Genomic DNA, 16,654 nt, shown 5'->3' on the forward strand with positions numbered 1-16,654 from the left:
TACCTCTAGGAAGCAAAATGCTATCCAGTATAGCTGAACTGGTCCAGCCTCAATGCAGCAGAATCTAAATCGCTCAGAAAATGGACAGCATCAGGATAACACTTCATGATCAACACATACTCATTCTCAACCAACAAATACCTTTGGAAAGTTACAGGTTTTCTTCCTACATTGTGAACCAATGAGAAACAAAGGTCAGAAGCACAGCCTGCCCAGCCACCTAGATGGTTTTTCTTTCCAAATTTCCCTTGAACACACAGTTTATGTGAGCCGTACAGTGTTTAAACCACCCACAACCAAAGCCTCAGTAAAACTCTGTAGCGCGTTTCAGTAACTTACGTGTGTGATGGAGCCATTCCCAGGCAGCTCCAAGTTTTCAAGCCATGGAAATTCACTGCCTTGTGCCCTACTCTCTCTCTCAAGGGTAGGACTTGAGCTGAATCTAAACTGAGCTTTCTGGTGTGGAAGGTAAAAATCACCTATCAAAATGCAAAATATATTCTCTCGTACTGCTTACACTGTTTTATATTTTAATCAAAAAAGATGATGTAATTCTTCCTGTGGGTTCTCCAGCTATAAGAAAGACCCGGTTTATATCCAAGAGACTACGTTTGTCATTGGTGTGACCCTGATGGCTCCCCTGGCATGGCAAGGGGGATGATCTTTGGACCAGAGTTGGTCTCACAGATGGATATGAACAATGAAGAACCAACCCTGCGTGGATCCAAAGCGACTGAGATGTGCTGAGGAAAGCTGCACCCGCGGGGTCAAAGCGTGCACCCCAGTCCAACCCCCCCACCCCACCATGCGTTGCCATTACCTGTGCTCGATGCTCCCCAACCGCAAACTGTATCACGGCAATGCCTGGGCTATGGCTGTCTTCAATCCTCTCCACCGTGCTGGAGTCTATCTTCAGGTCGTTGCTAATTTCCGCGCTCTGTATGAAGTCTTCTGTTTTCAAGTCCTCTACTTTCTTCAGCTCCCCGTTGGCCAGCTGAATGATCGACCCCTTCATGAAGTAGGGGGGCAGCGTGGGAGGTGCCGCGGCGGGGGAAGCGATGGACTGCACCACGGGCAGGTGGATCTGCGCCTGCACCATGGTGGCCTGGTAGGCAGGCTGGGTGGTGAGGGGCTCCGCGCTGAAGTTCTCGCTCTTGGGGACGGCGGTGGTGACGAACGTGTGAGGCACTGCTGCAAACTGAGGAGACGACGTGACGATCGCAGGCGCGACTCCTGACGGCTCGACATCCGCGCTGCCGACCGGTATCAGCAGGGACTGGGTGCCAGGGATCACCAGGTGCTGCGGCAGGCTGCCGGGGTACCCGATGGCTTGCTGCTGACCGCTCAGGTAGCCGATCACCGGCGGCTGGGTCCCAGCATAGAAGGCCGTCGCCGGCAGCCCGACGGGGAGCTGCTCGGAGGCGCTGTGGGTGGTCTGAATGACGGTGTGAGGGGACAGCGTTGCCACCGCCTTCACCCCCTCGTGGCCCAGAGCCTGCTGCGGAGACAAGGCGTAGGACCGGTGGGCTGGCTTTCCTAAGTGCAAGCTTCCCTTGTCATTGAGGGCTGAGGGAGAGGTCTCACGGTTGGTGGCCTGCTGCACCTCCATGTCCGCCGTGGGCGTGCTGCTGTTGGGGACCACCATGACGGAGGCTCGGACACCTGAGGAATCCCGCGCGCCGTACTCGGAGGGGCTTGAGTGGACCACCACATGCCTGGTCTCGTAATGATGGGGAGCTGGTTTATTGCCTGCTTTGACTAGACCCATGTCGGCAGAGGGCGAAATGCCGTACCTCCGGCTCTTCTCTATCTCACCGTTCAGTACCTCCTTGGCCTGCATCGCCTGTAGCCGGCTGCTCTCGGGCTTCTTGGGGGGATCCCTGGTGACGAAGTGGCCCCCCGAGTCGGTGTACTGCACCACCACTTGGGAGGAAGGGCCGAGGGTGAGGGTGTGCGGGATCACTGTCTGATGGGGGTGCAGGGGGACCGGGATGGTTGGAGGAGAGACATTTCTGACACTGCTCTGGGAAGAGCTGGAAATGTGGACGTACTGGTTCTGCTGGGTGGGTGGAGGAGATCCGGCGGCAATCAGTCCAGGCGTCCTGACCAGGTGCGGCTCAACTTTGTGCCCCTGCTGGCTTAAGCCGCTCATGCTGGCCAGCAAAGTGGAATAAGCCTCCAGCTGGGAGCGCTGGGATGGAGTGGTCGCAACGGCTGTGGCCGCTGCCACGGCGCCGGTCGCAGAATTGGCTGTTGGGGAAATCAGCTGCGAGGGGATGAATCCGGTGTACGATCCGCTGTACTGGGGCCCGACGAACTGGAAGGTGTGTTGCAAGTGCGTGTACTGCACGGGGGAAACGGGGGTCCCTGACTGGGAGAGGGCGGGCGAGTACACTGTGGGAAGAGTGGTGGAGGCTGGAACGGACCTGGGCGCGCTCGGCGGGGAATAGTCCAGCCCTGCAGACAGCGACTTGTGCAAACCCTGCTGCAAGCCTGTCTCCACCGATGACGTCCCCCCGGGCCGGTGCCGGCCTCCCAGGCTGCCCTGGCCGCCGGGTGTGCTGGGGAGCCATGCTAGGTTATCCGCACGGTGGTTTTCGTTTGGCAGGACTGGCTTCACCTCTGAAGGCAGGCTGGTGGCAGGGATTTCTCGCTTCTTAGGTGGCAGGCATTCATTGCTCCGCTCTTGGTTGGATTTCATCTTTCGCCGTCCCCCCTCCACTGTGCTTGCTTCACTGTCTGGCTGGCTCTGATTTCAGTCTGATAAACGGAAAGTCACATTTGATTTCTGCAAGGGATCCAGTGACTTCATGAGGAATCATCTCCCTGTGAGCACGATCCTCCGACAGCTCCTCTGGATTCTGCAACGAGAGGGTGGGCAAGGGAGGGGGGAGTCACATCATCAGCACTGAGAAATGAGAACAAATGAGCAGACACCCCAAAACAGCAAGCGAGAAAAGGAAAAACTTCTGGGAAAAGAAACCAGTCAAGCATTGCTGTTCTTGTACCAAGGAGCAGCTGACAGCTGCGCTGTAAACAGCAGCGAAAATCCTGGGCATGTCTGCTAATGCATCAGGAAAACGATTAAAACTTTAGGCAGATCAGAAACTCCCTGGCCATAACTTGCCACACTTAGCAGTGGTCACTTATTTCCCAAGGCGCGCTTTCTCCTTCCTCTGGGAAAACCCTCTCTCTCTCTCAGGTGCCTGGTTCGCTCTTCCAGCCGCTCCCTCCCCTGCAACGATGACGTTGCTTTCACCCTGCCATGTCCTAAAAAGCACAGGAGCATGGCAGGGAGCCCCGAGGAACATGCACGCACAAAATATTTACATTAGCAACAAGTAGCTAGTAGTGGTGTGGAGGGAAGGTGGTGGTCACTCCTGAACCCTTGAACCCCAGTCACCCACAGGGTGACTTCATGTCACATCGGGCAGGGCTGCGGAGGCAGCAGCTGCCCCCTGTCCCCCTTCCATGCCATGGATCATTACAGGCACACGTGCCCTTCATCTACCAGTCTGGCAATGAACCTCGGCCACGCGATCTATTTACAGCAGCAGCCCAGAGCCAGAGATGGCTCTGAGCCACGTTTTTAATGTGTGGGGCTTTTTTTTTTCCCCCAGTGCTTTGAACTCCCTTTGCTACTGACACCTCAAGCCCAGGTGTCCGGGCAGGACTCTGCGCTGGGAGATGCTCCGTGCCGCGTACAGGTTGGCCGGAGCCAGGTGACGGCACCATCTCCATCTCCGGCGGGATCCGATCCCCGTTTCTTAGCGACTGCCAGACCAGGGAGGCTGCGGGTGGCCACAGCCACACATCCAAACACTGAGCAAACTCAGCCCTCGGGATGCCTCGCCAGGACTGCTTGGAAAAGCACGTTTGGGTTTCCTCATCCAAACCAGGAGCCCCCACCACTGTAAAAGCTCACAATTTTATATTGGGCTAATTTTGCTGTTGGAGCAAAACAGTTGCTTTCTCTGCTCTGCATCACTTACTGTGACTTCAGCCACCTAAAGGCAACAGAGTCGACAAAGTCTTCCTAACTCTTTCATTATCTGCTAAGGAAAATACCGTAACTAAAACACATCCTGCTTTGAAAAAAAGCAAAAGGAGCTGACAGTCTCCCCCCACCTTCCCTTTCAGGGAAATACCCCAGGCCCTGTCCAGCCACTGCTTGTCATCTGCATTTCTGGCTGTTTTGAAAGATATGCAAGAATGGGTGCAGAGAAACCATGCAACTTGCATGACCAGCATCCTAACAAGAAAAGCATGCATTATATGAAAGAAAAATGGAGAGCGAAAGAATTAAGAGTGGATGTGAAAGAAGATGGAAATAGGATATAGCCTACTTTAAAGTGAATGCTGAGCAGCAGTAATGATACTTATCTTACAGCAAGTAATATTCCTTTGGGGGATTTCTTTCCCTGCTGCCTTGCTTCTAATGAACAATAAGCCTGATGTTTATATGCGCATGCAGTACTTTGAAGACATACTAGACTAAGATTAAACCTATCTTTAAGAGCACTCTTTATGTTTATGGTCCTCCAAGCTGCTGTAAGCCTGCAGGAAAAGTCCAAACTTTCTAACGGTTTGATACAATCATTCTTAAGTTAATTATTCCGTTGTTTAAATATTGATAAACAGTAATGAAACACCAATAGCCATAGAGCCGGGCGGGGGAGTAAAGTACTGTTTCAGGGCGGATTCCCTGGCTTTGAGGCGAGAGGGAAGATGAAAGGACTCAGGGCAGCTTCAAAAGACCAAGGGCCAGTGATGCTTTCAGCACGGCGGCTCAGGGGCAGCAGCACCCGCCGAGCGGTGGCTCGGCACCGCTACCCCAACCTGCCCCGACCCGCCGGCGCTGCTGCCTCGGTGCTGTGGCCACGGCCGGACAAGGGCAGCCAGGAGACAGCACAGGTCTTCCCCCTCCTCCTAACAGTTGCTCAGCGTGTCTTGGCAACAGCTAAAATTATTATATTACACACGACTTACAGATTTTTATTTTTAAGTTCGACTAAAAATAAAATCGCCGAGCTCACATTTGCGCAGTCATCCTTGCTTAACTGTAGCTCACTGTAGCCTTCTGCTCTGGGCCGTCAGCTTTGGCAGGTAAGTCAGCAGCTCCTGGCCGAGGTGGCTGCCTGAGGATGCCGTGGGGGGACGCCCTTGACATGGGGCACTCGTCCCGCTCCCCTTGCTACGGGGAGCTCGCACTGGCCTCGGACCGTCCTCCGATCTCTCATGGAGATGGACATGAGCTGCAAACTCGGAATTTAAATACACTCCCATGGGGAAAAGCTGGGAGCAGAGGGCTGGCCCCTCTGCCTGTAACAGAGCACGGAGCTTGTACATGGGAGCAAATAGGGCCAGTCTCTTTTGCTATGACAGATAAACCAAGCTCCCCAAAACTAGCCGTTTCAAAAGCCTGAGGCGTCTGGGTTTAGCTTCTCCACATCAGAAGTACTACTATGAAGCTGTATGAAACCTGGTGAAGTTTCACTCTGCAGGAGCTGAAGCAAAAGTTTTGTTCTGGTAAATAGCACTGAACCACTGAGTTTTGGGTAGCTTCCAACATCAAAGCTAACATCCTTCAAAAATACCAAATACTAAATCTTTTGGGTTTGGGGGGGGGGGGGGGGGTTGGTGTAAATCTTTCATATGGCTGACTTCATCATCACTGGTAACAAAAGGGCTGCCCAAAATCTCCTGGAGAGCAAAGGAGGAATGAACAAGCTTAACGGAGACAAGGGATGAGACAGCCGTAGAGCAGTGAAGACTGCCCCACTTTTCCAAGCCCAAGTACTTCACGGTGAGACTTTGAACTCTAACAGACACAGGACTGGATTTGCAAAAATGCAAATGTGCAGCATAAAACAGCCTACTTCTACTTCAAGACTTAAAAGTAAAATGGTAAGTTTTCAGCATAATTCAAGTTCCAGCAACAGCGAAGATAAGACAGGACTGATTTTGCTAGGGAAGCAATGAAAAGGAGACAACCCAAACAGAGTGTCTCAAAGGCAAGAGGTATAAGACCTGGTTAAACTGTTCTTTGCTGGCTGTCCTAGAAAGATGAACGCCTGCCTTCTGCGGTGTGCCGCAGGGTTTGTTATTTGTACGCTTTTTTTTTGGATCCAAGTCATTTTTCTGACTCTTGAGATTTCCCTTCTCTAACTTCAGAGCTGTCGATCGCGATTTGTGAGCTATGCAAATGAGGAGCAGACACCAGGTGATTTCTTGCTCCCACTTTGTACGTGTGTGTCACACGAGTGCGTGCGTGCGTGCATGCCTGTGTAATTATGGCTGGGAAGGTAAAGGGGACAAAGAGATCAGGGACAGCAGCTGGACTTTGGTATCTCTGGCAGCGAGTACACATGGAACATTGCTTAAGTGTCTGGACAGCCAGTGTCCGCTGGCAGCCTGCCCACACTCAAATTCCTGGAAAGGCTTAAGGCAGAAAAATAATCACTTGGAGGAGTCACCATCTGGGCTTGCTCTGGTCCCAAAGGAATTGCTCGCTGGAGCTCAGGATGTGCATTTTTCATGCAAAACTCCAGCGCCTCTCTGCAAGACACTTTAAACCTCACTATGTCTCCCAAAACAGTATTTTTCTATTTATTTCATCTAATAAATTTAGAACTCATGAGAAGATACTGGGTTATAGCTTGAGGGGCTGACCTCCTTTATTTATCCAGAGTTCACTGCAGCAAAGGTAAAACTAGCAATGCAAGCCTCCAAACACATCGTGAACATACGCTGCATCCCACCACTGGGGTGCACAGAAGGTGGGGCCAGACTCACAAACCACAGCAGCACCCTAAGCAAATGGTGGGACTTTCACTGCCTTCAGAAATCAGGCACTTTTTGCAGCCCCGTGATGTAGCTAACATCATTTTTAGGTCTCTAAAACACCTTCAGAAATCTGGTCCCTCATCCTCTCTGGTCCCTGACCTTTCTGCAGTTGCTAACAAGCTCACACCAACGTGTGCCACCAGGAGCAAGGGCTGGGACCACCCACTCGTTTGCCTTATTGTTTGGAGCATCACCCAAGGGGGGCAGCTGTCAGCCTCCAACTTCAGGGATATTCAATTCAAACCAGTCCCTTATTGTCAAAAGGCTCCTTTGATCCCAAACACTAATAACACACAGATTATTATGACTTTTCAGCTTTCACCTTCCAGCTCCAGGTATCACCAGTAAATTCTCACATTTAACCGTACAATAAAAAAACTGGGTCTCTCCTCTGTCAGACACTGTTGTCCTGCCTGGCAAGTAGACATCAATGCAATATTCAAAGAGTACACCAAAAAAAAAATCCTTTGAATCGAGCCTGACACATGGTTTTTTATGTCTGGGGTGTTACCAGGCAGAAGCAGCAGCACAGTCTGATGCTCCCGCCTCAAATCGCCCGCCCATCCTATCACGATAGGATGAGTGGGTAATTTCAGCAACGCTGGAAATCAGTGGGAAGGAAGGGCACTTCGTCCCATCTCTCCCCTCCCCTCCAAGGAGGCTGGCATCTTGCAGGATCAGATTCAGAGAGATTAAAAGACAGACACATTGCAGAGGGCTCCGCAGCTGCATTCTGGCTCTCAGATCTATATGCCAGCTTCCCCCCCACTCTACACCCTGCCTGCTGCCAGCTACATATTCATAGTTGTAACTGCTACAGATTTCATTAGCCTTGCCATGTGCAGCTCAGTGCACGCCAACAATAGCTATCGGAGTTTATTGTCCAATCCGACCAATTTCACAGCTCTCTGGCATATTTCCCAGGAGAGCCAACTGCAGAGATCCATTAATAAGAAACATGAAAACCTCTAATAAAATTTGAAATTCTCCTCCCAAAATGAAAGGATTCCTGATCAACACTGCATCTGCAAGACAGATTGTCCACTGCAGTGTTAGCTCCTATTATACTTCTGGAAATCCACCACAGCAAATTGGTACAGGTTTCTGCAGAGCGAGCAGCTATTCTGCATGTCCCCAGTCAGATCAGACAGCCTCCACGCAATATAAAAAGCAAGCAATAACGAGCAAACCTCAGCAAGCACATCACTGGATGTGAGATGCCCAATGGCTTGACATTCCCATGAAATTTTATGATGCAAATATGTAGGTAATAGCATTGAGAGAGGAAGATTTCGAAGGAAAAAATAGCGTAAGATACATTCCCAAAAGGACGGGCAGATGATGGAGTTCCAGGACAGCCATTCACTCGATGATATTCATGAATGCAGGCAATACAAACTGATTATTAGAAAGCTACTCCAGCAGTTAATTATCCATTCCTGCCACTTAGCTCCTGAATTTTGAGGATAAGGGGAGATCTGCATGTTCTAAGCAGGGCACGTGCCTCCAGTAGTCCTGTTTTACTACAGTTACACTGTAGTTAGGTACACATAGTTATTCTGTGTGGTGGGTGCTGGTGAGCTGCACGAGAGCGACAGCTTCTCACAGTGCTAGTGTTAGCTTAGGTTTCAGTTAGGCTAACTGCTGAATTATTTAAGAGTTGGAATTAACTTCCAAAAGTTTGCAGGTTTCTGCCATCAGTTTATCTGTGTGCCATCACCTGGTTCTGCAACAGAAAAGATGCCCGCATTTTCAACATTTCATGCCATGCTCTGGACACACGGCATACCTTGCCGTGCACATGCGTAGTGATGTGGCTACATGTATGTGTTGTAGGACTGCAGGTATCATGGGCCATCTGATTAGTCTCAGATGCCTGCTCATTTATTCCGTTTTTTTTACCAAAAGAGTTATTAGCAAAGGTGATCCCTCCTTTTCCAGCATACTTTGCAGAGAGGTGGTACCACAGAGTGCAGCACAAGATGCTGGGCAGGCAGGCAGGCTGGAAGCAAGGAAGCACTTGCTTTGAGAGCCACAAGCCGACCCTGTGGCAGGGCTGCTGTCGGAGGGCTGGGCACATCGGCCAGCTCTCCCCCCTCCCAGCCCGCCCCATGGGCAGCACCCTCGCTCCCCGGCACAGAAATCCCTTGCCTCACAGTTCCAAACCCAGGCGCTCAAATAGCACGAGTCGGGCCCTGCTTCTTATCCCTGAAACACATGATACTGGTTTACAAATAGAAGATTTCTTAAAATGATAACAGTCGAGTTTATTTGCTTTTTTGTTATTTTTTCTTTTAACTTGCCCTGTGAGGCCTTTCAGGCTCGAGGTCTCTATCTCTTCCCTGCAACCCACAAGACCAGAAACTTACTATTTTAGCTAAAAGTGGAATTTCTCATATCATCATTTGACACCAGGAACTGGAGTTTTGTGAAACTGCGTCGGATATCCAGAGACTAGTGATAAAAATGCAAGAGCTGAAAATGCTGATTACAGTACTATTTCTTGAAGGGTGAAGCGCTGGACTCCAGAGCCCTCTGCCCCTACGGAGGAAGGGGAGAAGGATTTAACTGCTAAGTAAGGGCCTGAGCCCTGGGGCAAAGCCATGTGAGCATGCACAACTTGACACATGGCTTTCTCTCTCAGCTGCACAGCAGAAAGCGCACCTCTGTAGCCGTGAAGGAAAGACCTGGGGCTGCTTGGGCCTGGGCTTTCAACTCAGGCTGACTGCGAACCGCACAGTCCCGCAGGCAGAGCCGATCCAGGTGTGACACTGAAGCACGATTCAGCAGCGCAATGTTTTACCACCATGCCACGCTGAAGCCTTTACAAGCTGACAGAGGTCTGCCAAACGCCTCCGAAGCCCCGCTCCCAAAGCCTCTGAGGTGGCTGTGCCAGGAGCATCGGGACCACCGACCCAAGATGCTTCGGAAGGCAGCGTCCCCCTCCACACACACCCAGCGCCTTCGGTGGCAGCACGGATGCCACACACGTTTTTAAAGTGTTTCTTCAACCCCACTGACAGCAGGACGGAAAGGTGGATCCCACCTATGCTGCTCTGCAAGGGGTCAGATGCAGCATCTAACCTTTTATCTCCTGCACCGCACCAACTGCTGCCAGTGCAGGACAGCAGGTTTACAGGACCAGCCTTGTCTGATATTGCACAGCGACATCCTTTACTCTTAAACCCATCCCCTAGAGGCACTTCTGCAGCTTAAATGAATAAATTGCATTAATTTATAAACAAGTATAATACTCAAATTACTTTGTTGATGTTTTTCATTTATCTAAAATGTGCCCAGCTACAATGGGAGCTGCCTACATAATTTTCCATTGAAAATTTCACGAGTGACTATAAACGTAGCGACACCCACTCGCCGCTCATTTTAACTTGTGACAGAAACTGTCATGCCTGTATGAACACATTTGCACCGCAGATATGTCACACAGGTCTCCTTCCATGTGTCTGAAAATGCTCACTAACGTTCTCTCCTTGTTCTGCAAAACAGATTAGAGAGACGCCTGGCTTCGCTGCCAGGAGACATGAATAAGACCCCCACAAAAAATTACAGAAACCGGGGGTGTTTCACCCCTTTGAAGATCCAGCCAGTAACACCAGCAAGCAGCAGCCAACTTGGAGCAGCCATTTTACAGATAAGCACAGGCAGGCGCTCATGAGGAGGAATATACCTTTAAGCCTGGCTGATAAGGGGACAGTGTGCGAGCATGGCTTTAGGAGCAGATGTGGAAAGGTCAGCTGCACGCTCAATGCCTTTCCTTGGAAGTCCTCCCTGCAGACTGCTTCTCTGGTAGATTCCATGTGCTAGCAAATTAGACTATAATTAGTCCATCTGTAAAGTGCGAAACGTGAATTGACGTTAAATTCCCCTTGAAATGGATTCCAACACCTCGCCTTCTCTCTCTCAGGCTTCATTTGGCAAAGCTTTAACTTGAAGCAATTTTGCATGAGCCCTTGCTCATAGTCCCAGCACACACGCCTCACCGAATCAGGATCACTGACCGTCACCACCGACAAAACTGAAACGCTAGCAGCTCACCCTGGCCTGGAGGCATGCAGCACGCTGCCCCAGTGCTGCAGAAGGCTGAGAACAAGTTCACACCCCCCCCCCCCCCCCCCCCCCCCCCCGTCTTTCTTTCTCTAATTCATTCATTTTCTTCTTCTTCATTCAGGGTCAGCTACGTTTGAGTGTGCCTTGCAGCACTGCCCACTCATCCTGCACAGACCCTCAAACTGGCAATCTCAACACAGATAACATCGTAGGGGTCAGTGCATGTATGCATGTATGAATGCACATGGGCCAAAAAAAAGCCAGACCAACTCTTCTGCACCTCCTCTCCCCATAAAATGCCTGTCCTGGCCCTGCAGATCACAAAACCAAGTGACTGGTTACTCTTCCTGACTCAGTTTTGTAGGGAGCCTCTCTCCTGCTCCAAGGGGAGAGTGGTGGGCAGTTAAAATGGGCACAGAGCCAAATCCATCACCAGTGTCACTTGACTGAGGCCAGCACAGCGAGGGTGAGATTGCCCTGACCGTTCTATCTTACAAGGCAATGCAGAAAACAATTAAAACAAAATGAAGTAATGCAGGTTTATAACAACATAGTAGGCTCACAGGCTCCAGTTGCAATTAAAAAACCCACCCGTTCCAACTAAGAATGCAAATCATCAGCGTTGCTCTCAAGCAGGGAACGTTGACAAATGAAGGCGGTGTGCTAACAGGCAGTGCCAGTACTCTTAATTTAAGTATGTGAGAAACAAAGGTATGTACCATCCAGGACTGTCAGAAAGAACTCGCTTTAAACAGCAATCAGAAAGAACTGGAAGGGTTTAAAAATTACTTCTCTTACAAAAAAAAGATACAAGAAAACCTTTTGCTCCCCTTCTCCCAGCCAACTGAAGAAGGAACGAGAAAATAAAAATCACGCAGCTCCCATAAAGGTTATATAGGAGTTTTGAACTCAGGAACTAAAAACATTCCTCCATTGGACATGTGGGTCCAGTGAATCACACCTTGGAAATCCGAATGGACCTTTTGTAAAAGCCACTGAGCCACGAACATGCTTTCTCACCGCTGTGATCACTTCTGCAAAAGCATCTTACCCATCTGCCACTGGAAATCCGCGGCGCAGAGACAAGTGACTCCCCGACACCACTGAAATGGACAAAAGGATGACTAGCTACCTGCAGCTGGTTTCAATCGAAAAGCCGAGTAATTATTGCAGCCCTCTCCTGTGGCTCATATGGAGCGCAGCATGGAGCTGTAAAGTGTTATGCAAGTCTAATGTGCTGCCAGATCTCTTAGAGCAGGCAGCAGCCAAGTCGCTCCCTCCCACCATTGGCTCAGCTTCATTAACTTAATCAGGTATTCATTCATTCATTCACTCACTCATTCAAAAAAAAAAAAAAAAAAAATTACACTAAACCTGGCAAATTGCCAGTGCCATGCATGCAAGGAGCATGCTCACATCAGCTACTGGGACTGGAAGAAAAAGGGTAATCTGACATCCTGCAAGCTTTGAGAGGGGCATTACTTTTGCACGCTGCCTGGGTGCACACGCACCTTTGCCGCAGCCTCCCCAAAAGCACGGAGGGCTCGGCAGCTGCAGTGGGGGCAGATGCCGGCGCTGGAGACCGTGGAATTGAGAGCAGCCCTGTAAGTCAGCGCAGCCAGCAGGCAGCAGAGTAGAGTACTTCCCCAGAGCAATGGACTAATTAATTAATTTGATTATTTAAGGGGAAAAAAAGGAATTGTGGCAGGATCAACTCATTTTGCTGCAAGGTTGCTACCCTTTCTTTCGCACATACTACGTACGTTGCACAGCTTAATCCAGACAGAAGGGAACAAAGCAGAACAGAAAGAAAAGAAAGAAAAAAAAAGAAAAAAGAGGGGAAGCATCACACAACCAATGTTAAGAGCAATTGGTAATGGAAATCTCTGTTTGACCCCTGTATCTGTAAACATTAGGCTTCCTACAGGCATGCAGCATTCAAGCATCAAATAAAGAGTCCCCTCCCTTGCACAGCTCTTGCACTTGTTTTTCTTAGTCTTTACATATAAGTTTGCAAAGAATGTTATTTCTTCCCTCTAGCTGTCATCAGGATGACTTTCACTGCATTTTTTTTCCAGCAAGCTACTAGAAAGCTGCTTTATGACTATTCCAAAAAGCAGGCCTTGAGAGTCAGCTCTGACTTTACTGTGAAGAGTTTCATGCAGTGAGCCAGGCTGGGCATTAAGGAAAAGGGAGAGGTGTTACATTTCCCACCTTGGAAGCTGAGCAACAATGTGAAAGCAGTCAGCATCTCTCCCCCTTATCTCATTCTGCCCTGCGCGAAAAAATACCGGATGGCAGGTTACTCTGAGCAAGTCCCGAAAAGTAACATGGAAATACAAAGGGCTGAGACTATTTCAAAATAGTGTTTATGGTTATATGATGAAACGATACACCCCAGTTCAAACCCTCAGCCACAGACCTGGCTGACATGCCCCAAGAGCATCCACACTCCCCAGCTTCCTCCAAGTGATGCAAATCAGATCTTACAACCGTCCATCTTCTGTTATCATGGAGAGCACAAACCTTCCCTGTAGGAACTTCAACCTCCTCTTTGCTAGCTAGTCACTCCAAGTCACTATTTCTCTTCAGACAAAAAAAAACCCCAGGTCTTCTATGGCCACTGCCATAAACCTTGATACAAATCGCAAATCAGACAAAGACTTTCAAAAAGGGCTATTAATGTAAGGCCAACATTTAGCTGAAGGTCTGCAGTTCAGATGCACTTAGCAAAAGACCCCAAACCACACCCGTTACTCTGACCCTGAGTCTTCCTCTGACCATACCATAGAAGCCCATGGTTAACTCCTGGATCCCTTCCTGAATTTCTCTGTAGGTGGACGTACTGAAGAGCACCTAAGTACCTAGCAGACAAGCAAACACACAGCTTCTGGGGAACCAGCTGTTGATAAGTGTACGGGCTACAAGTGAACGTTACATATTGCAGCTCATCAGTGAGTGAACAGTGAAGCATGGCTGAACGTTGCTTCTTCAACTGGTACGCAACAGCACATAGGATTTGCTGACTAGAAAACAAAAACTACTCAAGATGCTTTTACCGCATTAAGAGAATTAAAAAAGAGAAAGAGAGGAAAAGTTGTCTGGAGGTGACACGTTTCTTAGTCCTTGGCCTTCTGCACTCCAAAGTGCACAGGACATCAGCCAAGCAGTCTCAAAGTACTCAAGTCAGCCTCCTTCACCAGAAGTTCAGTCTTGAGCTAAGGGCCTTTAAATTATCCAAGCACTTAAACGCTGTGTCTCTTTCATTGCTTTTGTCCCCATCTCTAACCCTTCTCTAAATGGGGTCCGAAGCTTGGAGGTTCCTCCTTTTCACTTTACCTCCCTTCTCTTGCATCCCTGACACTACTTCATTCAAGACACAATGCGAATCCTTTGTCCTCTGCCCATGCCTAGCTTCCACTCTCCCGCTTGGAACAGCTGCTCAAGCCTTCTTCACGGCAGAGGCCTGCTTTCCTGGCATCAGGGCAACAAAAGCACCATGAGATTCCACCTTCTGAGCCTCTCCTCCATACACGGGAGCACCCAGCCAGGTGTGATTTCCGACACCAGAAGTAGCTGCATGAGTTTTAAAGCAGGCTATCAGAAGAAGGACAGGAACATAAGGGAGCTGGAGAAGAAAACTAGCCCAGTGTTGTGGTTTAACCCCAGCCAGCAACTAAGCACCACGGAGCCACTCGCTCACTCCCCAACCCCAGCGGGATCGGGGAGAGAATTGGAAAAAAAAAAGTAAAACTTTTGGGTTGAGGTAAAGAGAGTTTAATAGGACAGAAAAGGAAGAAAATAATAATAATGGCAATAATAATAACAATAAAATGATGATGATAATAATAATAAAAGAATTAGAAAATACAAAACAAGTGATGCACAATGCAATTGCTCACCACTTGCCAACCAATGGCCAGTTAATTCCCGGGCAGCAGCCCCCAGCCAGCTTTCTCCCCAGTTTATAGACTAGGCATTGCGTCATATGGTATGGAATATTTCTTTGGCCAGTTTGGTTGTCCTGGCTGTGTCCCCTCCCAACTTGTGCCCCTCCAGCCTTCTTGGTGGCTGGGCATGAGAAACTGAAAAGTCCTTGACTTAGTATAAACACTACTTAGCAACAACTGAAAACATCAGTGTGTTATCAACATTCTTCTCATACTAAACCCAAAATACACTACCACACCAGCTACTAAGAAGAAAATTAACTCTATCCCAGCCAAAACCAGGACACCCAGGAATACTATGGGTATTGTATCCCAAACGATCCGAACTTGGGCAGAGGTTCTAGTTTGGTCTAGATAAATAAAGGGGATGTGGTTTGAGCAATTCTGGTTCTTTCTATGAATCATTTCACTTCTCCCTCTGAAAGAATCATTAGAAGAATGTGGGGTTTCATGATTCAAGGTAGGAGAATGAGAAGGCAATATTTCAGCACTGTGAAATGAGGCTTGCGTGTCTAACCACACCACCAGCTCAGAGTTCACTTCTCACAAGTGTCAAGTATATTTTCTCTTCTGTATCTCTGCAAGCCCCAGTTCTGTCTGTTGTCATCACTCATGGGATTTACCTAATCCCTGAAATGGCAGAAAAAAATAATCTTTTTTTGCTGGAGAAACAGAATCATGTCTCGAGCACACCCTGAAAAAGTCAAATTGTACGTATCATTATTGTAGCTCCGTTCATCCACCCGGTGTTGACAGTATAAATACAAACAACGGCCATAACAAAACACTGAACTGCGGTCCAATGTATTCAGTGGTATTTCTTAGAGATTTCCACTCGCTTTTGCTGTTTCTCTGCTCACATTCCTCACACTTCAGCATATTCAAGCAGCTGCCTGTTTATACAAATACAGCCTGAAACAGAAATGTTGATTTCCCTTCTTCATCAAAGCTGGTGGCCTTAGCTGTATCCACTGGTCTGAACTAGAAAGTGGGGCAGAGGCAATCAAAAGCTAGCGGTTCATTTAAAATCTATTATCTCATGATTCAGCTACAAAGGGGGACCTCACAACTTTATAAGCACAGAAATTCACCTTTCCAGAGTTTTATTTTTAACACTAGTGGACTGCGATGTTGACCTTTTAAATTCATTATATCACATTATACACGGCAGTTACAACTCGCTGTACAGCTCCTTTCATACACAAATAAATGACGGTGCAGTTCCAGATTTTATGGGCACTCCTTGGACCCACACCAGCGAATCCAGCTCATGACTGTGCATCCTCTACTGACAAAGCTCTCCTACCAGCTAGGGCAGCCTTTTGCACAGCACCCAACGAAACTGCATAAGCCCTTTTGTAGCGACAGACATGTCTGATTGCAGTTTGCCAATGCATTTCAGTGAGTACTACCTACAGGGCTTTGAAGTGCTCCCTCCAGACTGGGGCTAGTGTGAAAGCTTGTTCTCTAACCAACGATAGCTTGCTAATGACAGGATTTTAGCTTCTGCGTCAGCTAAGGACCTTTCAGAAGCACTCTAACTAAATTAGGGGAAGGGAAAGAGATTCAGCCTGGCATCTGAGTGCTCAAAACCTTTGTGTGATCCTCTTCAAACCAGTGTTTAAGTGCTGTTCTCCCAGAAAATAAAATAGTTAAAATAGGCTCAGATCCTCCCACTGCAAAGCAGAACCCAACAGGGAGACTTTCTTGGGAGAAGAAAGCTTCCGGGCAAGTCCCTTGCAAAAACTGCCTCATCCCACCAAGATGTCCGCTCCAACCAGGACAAACAC

General features: G+C 48.8%; 1 protein-coding gene across 15 annotated transcripts in view; it reads right to left on the minus strand.

Annotated features, from left to right (window-relative positions):
- ATXN1 (ataxin 1) overlaps positions 1-16,654 on the minus strand; it is a 228,895-nt gene that overhangs the window by 12,918 nt on the left and 199,323 nt on the right. For all 15 annotated transcript variants that reach the window (XM_052812484.1, XM_052811965.1, XM_052811401.1 and 12 more), the window contains one exon: positions 821-2,861. In XM_052812484.1, coding sequence (XP_052668444.1) covers positions 821-2,701 — 1,881 coding nt within the window. In that variant the 5' untranslated portion in view covers positions 2,702-2,861. The remainder of the gene's footprint in view (positions 1-820; positions 2,862-16,654) is intronic.

The sequence above is a fragment of the Harpia harpyja genome, chromosome 1 (assembly GCF_026419915.1).
Source record: "Harpia harpyja isolate bHarHar1 chromosome 1, bHarHar1 primary haplotype, whole genome shotgun sequence".
Classification (NCBI taxonomy): Eukaryota; Metazoa; Chordata; class Aves; order Accipitriformes; family Accipitridae; genus Harpia; species Harpia harpyja.